The sequence below is a fragment of the Sinocyclocheilus anshuiensis genome, unplaced genomic scaffold (assembly GCF_001515605.1).
Source record: "Sinocyclocheilus anshuiensis isolate Anshui unplaced genomic scaffold, SAMN03320099.WGS_v1.1 scaffold2306, whole genome shotgun sequence".
Lineage (NCBI taxonomy): Eukaryota > Metazoa > Chordata > Actinopteri > Cypriniformes > Cyprinidae > Sinocyclocheilus > Sinocyclocheilus anshuiensis.
In genome coordinates, this window is record NW_015558669.1 from 21,048 (window position 1) to 27,860 (window position 6,813).

Sequence of the window (6,813 nt, forward strand, 5' to 3'; positions counted from 1 at the left end):
CTATTTGAATATATTTTAAAATGTAATTTATTCCTGTGATTTCAAAGCTGATTTTTTTAGCATCATTACTCCAGTTTTCAGTGTCACATTATCCTTCAGAAATCATTCTAATATTCTGATTTGTTGCTCAAATAACTTTTATTATTATTATTATTATTATTAATATTTAAAACAATTGAGTACATTTTTTTCAGAAAGATCCAAAGATCAGTATTTATCTGAAATAAAAATCTTCTGTGACATAAATGTCTTTATCATCACTTTTGATCAATTTAAAGCATCCTTGCTAAATAAAAGTATTAATTTCTATCATGAAATTAATCATCTAGAAATGAATACTTTTATTTAGCAAGGATGCTTTAAATTGATCAAAAGTGATGATAAAGACATTTATAATGTCACAAGATTTCTAGTTCAAATTAAAATCACAGGAATAAATTACATTTTATATATATATTCAAATAGAAAGCTGTTATTTTTAATAGTAAAAATATTTTACAATATTACTGCTTTTGCTGTATTTTGGATCAAATAAATTCAGGCTTGGTGAGCAGAAGATAATTCTTTAAAAAACATGAAAAATCTTACTGTTCAAAAACTTTTGACTGGTAGTGAATATTTAAGTATGTTTGTGTGATTATTTGTCAGCTCTTACTAATTTTCTTCTCTGGTGAAATGTGTGCAGGAAGAGTTAAAGGAGATGAAAAGGAAGGAGGAGAAGAGAAATAAAGAGATGGCTGAAGTGCTTGAGGAGAATAAGGAACTTAGAGCGTCTCCACAAAAGGCCAAAGAGGAAGTCGCAGAACTCCAGAAACGGCTCGCCAACTATGATAAGGACAGGAGTGCTCTAGCTGTATGTTCAGGGTCTAAAGTAGCAGTCTGTAGACACAGTAGACACTGGACTGTGATAGTGTTAAACTATAACTATAACAATAGTTTCAATAAAGTAATAATAATGTATGGAATTCTTGTTCTTTCTTTTGCTGTCAGAGAACAAGAGCTCGTCTCAAAATATCTGAGAGAGAAATGAAGGAGCTTAAGTGGGTGCATGAAGTGTTGGAACAGAGATTTACTAAGGTGACTGGAGGAACAGCATCAGACCTTTATAACACTGAACTAGTAGTAATGGTCTTAGTAGAAAGCTTAGTAGAAATAATTGTTTTATCTTCATCTTGATAACGTCTGCTATGACATGATACAAATCTCTGTTCTGTGTACACAGATAATTAAAAAAAAATGTATTGTATTTTTCTACAACATTATTATATTGGATAAGTTATCTCTCAGATTTTTTGTGTTCATATTGATCCATTAGGACTGCTCTGCATATGTAATAACTGAAGACACTTTGTTGTGTAGGTTCAGTTGGAGCGAGATGAGCTGTACATGAAGTTCACTAAAGCCATCCAGGAGGTACAGCAGAAAAGTGGCTTTAAAAACCTGCTGCTGGAGTGCAAACTGAGTGCACTCAATGACACACTGAAGAAGAAGGAAGCGCAGCTCAGTGAGGTGCTGTCTGCTTCCAACCTGGACCCCAACACCCTCAACATGGTCACCCATAAACTAGAGGTACATTTTTGTACGTACATATTTACATACAAGCATTTGCAGAGAGCCTCCACAATAATATATGACTGATTTAGAAATATAAAAGTCAGTTTTACAGAAGTGTTTGTTAATGTGTCTATACAATTGTGTTTTATTTTTGTCTAGGAAGTTTTGGAGTCCAAAAACCATACTATCAGAGACTTACAGTATGAAGTGGCACGAGTTTGCAAGGTAAGAAACTGTTCTGTATAAGGTTCCATAAAGGGTTAAATCAAAATTTATTTGCACATAAATACATGAAGCACTGGAATACACAAATGTGAAATAATCACACATACATGTATAGTATGGAATGCTCAAACAGTACATATTAAATAACATTATACACACACCAATGTAAAAAGCAGACCACTTAGACCCAGTGGCGGCTCCTGCCAATTCTCTCAGGGGGGGCAAATGTTTGCATGATTAATGAGGATAGGTCACCCATTCAATTGATAAATTAACGGCTAGTTAAAGATGTAAAGGAAACTGAACTACTATAGTATTAATTAAAAATAAACTGACTCTAACAATCAATCTCTTGTTCTCCTTAACTTATATTACATTACTCCCTTACATTAACTTACACTGCTACCTTACATTACTCACTTACACTGCTAACTTACAGTACATTACACTGCTTACTTATATCACATTACTCACTTATATTACATTACTCCCTTACATTAACTTACACTGCTCACTTACATTACTCACTTACACTGCTAACTTACAGTACATTACACTGCTTACTTATATCACATTACTCACTTATATTACATTACTCCCTTACATTAACTTACACTGCTCCCTTACATTACACACACTGCTCACTTACATTACACTGCTCACTTATATCACATTACTCACTCATATATTACCCACTTATATTACATTACTCCCTTACATTAAGTTACACTGCTCCCTTACATTACTCACTTACACTGCTCACTTACATTACACTGCTTCCTTACATTACACTGCTCGCTTACATTGCTCACTTACATTACACTGCTTACTTACATTACACTGCTCGCTTACACTGCTCACTTACATTACACGGTGGTCCTAATTCTTTAATTGGCAATTTATCCTTATTGCTACAAAGACGATTCATCTGCGTTGAGGTAACGTTCGCTAAGATGTCGATCAAGTTCAACTGACAACTGAATTTGAGTTGGCATAGCTGTCCCCGTCTCTCTGTTTTTATTTTTTTTCTTTTTTTTTTTCTTTTTTTTTCACATTTAATAAAGATATTAAAGTAGTTTTTCATTTTTTTCTTGTTGTTAAAATTAAAAATAGTTTTTAAATATTATTGGATGTCACTGTTCCCACCAATCCATGCACAAGTTAAGGTTACGTATGATGACGAAAGCACGTTAGTGCTAGACCTCCCGGAACTCATAGAGATTGCATTGCAGTGCCTGCAGTTCGAAAAAAAATGATATTTGTATGGAAGTCTATGAGAGCACTCGGGGCGATTCTCAGTCTGACAGAAATCGCCCAAAAAGGGACGGTACTAAAACGCGACTCGACGCTGATAGGACTATTTAGAGGCAGAACAAACAGTGAAAGCTAGTGTAACACTGTGGTTGAATGTGAAAGAAACAAAATCCCTCCCTTTTGCTCTTTGGTGGTGCGTCGCCCAATCGCCCTAATGGAGAAACCGCCCCTGCTTAGACCAGTGTTTCCCAACCGGGGTGCCGCGGCATAATATTAATTAATTTAATATTTTTAAATTGCTAAAATGTAAAAAAAAAACATCTATTAGAAAAAAGGTTGGGAAACACCGACTTAGACAACACCTTACACATACATACACTTTTAAAATGCTGAAACATACATAAACTTGGCACACACATATACACATAAAACATTATGCACATATTCACAGTCTTAAAATCAATGTTAATGTGGGAACTGAGCTGAAACAAGTTAAGACAAGATAAGTAAAGAATATAATGTTAGAATAGCATGACAAGAGTGCTTATTTGTTTCCGTGAATGGATGTTGAAATGAAAACTTAAATTAATCTTCACTGAAATGTGACTAAAATTTGGTCATGTGACACAGGCACACTACCAAATAAAACATTTATTGTTATTAGATTAAAAATAGCATGTGACTTTAAAAATATCATACAATATGTATTGACGACAGCCTGTCGTGATTAAGTGTAGCTGTCTATTTCCATCCACAGGCCCATAATGACCTGCTGAAGACTTCTGTAGCAAAGCTGCGAGCATTTGGGATCCCTGTGGAAGAACTCGACTTTAAGCCACTCGAAAGCGGTTCTGGGCAGAGTCTTGGTCAGGGCCCTGCTTCCCTCGTTTCTGCTCCAAATTAGCAAGAAAGGGAAAAACATGTTAAGTCTTAATAGAATGATCAAACTCAATGCATGTATACACCCTTAAAACCTGTGATACATATAAAGTCGACATGCACACACTCTTATGAAATTCTAATACATTAAAGACTTATTCTTTAAGGTTTGAATGTATGTGCAATTAATTTTATGTTATGGATATGCATGAGATTCTCAGTATAAATCATTTTCCGTGTAAATGTAAGTCTCTTCGTCTTACATTACAAAAACATTGTGAAAAGGTCATAAAGTGTTTATCCAACTTACTTAATATGACAGATGTCGTGTTTTTTTTTCACCTTCTGAATTCCTTTTATTTCACCTTACCTTAAGTTATACCTTCCACAACATTTTATACTATACTTTTTAAAGTCAATTTCCTAATTATACAAATTAGCCTAAATTAACAGTAATTTATACTAATGTAGTAATTTATAGTGTAGTAATTTATACTACACATATTACTACACATATTAGTTACATATATATGTATTATTATAAATAAATATATACATGTATTATTTAGTTATATTGTATGTAGTTACATATTGTTTTTTTTCACAAAATATAAAGGGGAATATTAGGTGTCACGGTCTTGTTGAAGGAAGGCACATGAAGACAAAGGTAATCCAAAATAACATTTAATAGTAATTCAAGATGATGAAGATTCATACAAAACACAAGCAGCATTCACAACTAATAACCAGCAGCTGAGAGAACTAAACAAGGAGTATTTATACAAACATAAGAGAGGACCTAATGACTTAATTAACAGGACACAGGTGAACAGAATGAACTAATCAGGGGAACTAAGGAAAACTAGGGCTGTGTCCGAAATTGCCCCCTATACCCTTAAATAGGGCACTATTTGAGGGAACAGCCATTTTTAGTGGTGTCCGAAACCATAGTGGACGTTCTCGAGTGCATTCATTCAATCCCACAATGCACTGCGAAAACGAGTGTACAACTGGTGCACGCTCAACGGCTAGAGAATGCCCATAATGCACCGTGAGAGTCACGCGCCGAATGAATTCCCGCATCTCGCCAGAGGATGGCGCCCGCAGCTGAATAATCAATCCGTTCATTTTTACAAAGCGCTCATCCATGGCGTACAGCATAATGTACAACACGGGTATAAATTCATTGTAAATTGATTATTAAATTGTTTGATTAGGGTTTATACATAATTTCCGTGACAGAGTTCAAGATAAATCCTTTAATCTTACTACTGGAGCTGCTAGTTTGCTAGTTTCAAATGATTAATAAACAGCAAGCACAAACTATGCAAAAGCAACATTCCTTCCGGTGCACTCAGTGTCCGAATTCACTACTTGTTTTCATTCACTCCTTCTAGTGAACTGAATTAGTGACCTAATGTAGGGAATAGTGAATGAGGGTATAGGGGGCGATTTTGGACACAGCCTAGGTCGATGAACAAAACTAAACAGGAGAACAGGAAATGAAAGAAACGCAACAAAAGTCCATAATCATGACATTAGGTGTAGTTCACCAAAAAAATCTTGCAAACCTATTGCCTGAAAAAAATCTAGTAAAGTTGCTCAGGGTTTTCCAAATTTGGCTGCTTTCACTGACTTAATATTTCTGAGTAATGTGCACATCCACATTAAGAACTGACGACTCAAAATAAGTATTTAAACTTGAGTTTTTAGTTAAAATAATAGTAGGCCTTTGAGTAATATCAAATAACAAGTAACATTTAATATTTCATCAATGGCTGTTTCTGTTTGTTTATAAAGCACAATTAAAACAGCATAACGTTTAACAATGTGCTGTACAATCACACATTAAATCAAATTATAAATAACGGCAGCATAACATAACTAATCATACCATAACATAAAACACCCAATAAATGACAGAATCAAATACAATAAATTAAAGCCTCTTTCTTAGTTAACCTTTTGAACTAAACTCTAAAGGCCTGTTCACACAAAGAATGATAACTATAAAGATAACGTCTCGGTTATGTAAGTAATCCTCGTTCCCTGAAGGAGGGAACGGAGACGTCACGGTGACCGACAAATTGGGATTTCGCTTAGAGAGACCAATCCACTTCAAGTGTAAACTAACCAAGCCAATGCACATTGGCATGCGATGATTGCATCCAGCTGCCACTGATCACAGCGTGAGCATAAAAAGGCAGCCGGTGCAATGCATACCAGGTTTTCACTGAGGAGCCGAGCCGGTGACCTGGCCGCTCAGCGGTGGTACAGCAGCCGTGGCGACGGAACGTGACGTCTCCGTTCCCTTCATCCTTCAGGGAACGAGGGTTACATACGTAACCAAGACGTTCCCTTTCAGTCAGTCACTCTCGACGTCACGTTGGTGACTGATGAATTGGGATCCCTATCAAAGCGCCATGGATGCTGCCCCTTCCAGTGTCCTGTGTGAGCCTCCTGCACCCCTTTTTGGTGTAGGCCGGGGCTCGCAACAAGAAGACCAGTCACTGTTGTCGTAGCACTACCCACTCAGTGAGATTGGATAAAAATGGGAAAACGTACCCGTTCCACTTGGAACAGGAACGTTGCGGAAGCCTGGTGCACTACCTGATCCCTGAAGGGGGTAGTAGGAACCTTGGGCACATAGCCGGGCTGGGGCCTCAGGATTACCTGGGAGTCAGCCGGCCCAAACTTTGGGCACGAATCGTCAACCGAAAATGCGTGCAGGTCCCCTACCCTCTTGATGGAGGCCAGTGCAAGCAGGAGCAGAGTTTTCATTGAAAGAAACTCTAGATCACCTGACTGCAAAGGCTCAAATGGGTCCTGCTGTAGTGCTTTGAGCACTAGAGACAAGTCCCAAGAGGGTATAGAGGGGGGCCGGGGAGGATTTAACCTTAT

At 36.8% G+C, this 6,813-nt stretch overlaps 1 protein-coding gene across 1 annotated transcript in view; it reads left to right on the forward strand.

Annotated features, from left to right (window-relative positions):
• drc4 (dynein regulatory complex subunit 4) overlaps positions 1-4,058 on the forward strand; it is a 12,777-nt gene extending 8,719 nt beyond the window's left edge. Inside the window, exons 7-11 of the mRNA XM_016477424.1 lie at positions 686-853; positions 991-1,077; positions 1,360-1,569; positions 1,714-1,779; positions 3,791-4,058. Of these exons, the coding sequence (XP_016332910.1) occupies positions 686-853; positions 991-1,077; positions 1,360-1,569; positions 1,714-1,779; positions 3,791-3,937 (678 nt within the window). The 3' untranslated portion in view covers positions 3,938-4,058. The remainder of the gene's footprint in view (positions 1-685; positions 854-990; positions 1,078-1,359; positions 1,570-1,713; positions 1,780-3,790) is intronic.
• The last annotated feature ends 2,755 nt before the right edge of the window (positions 4,059-6,813 follow it).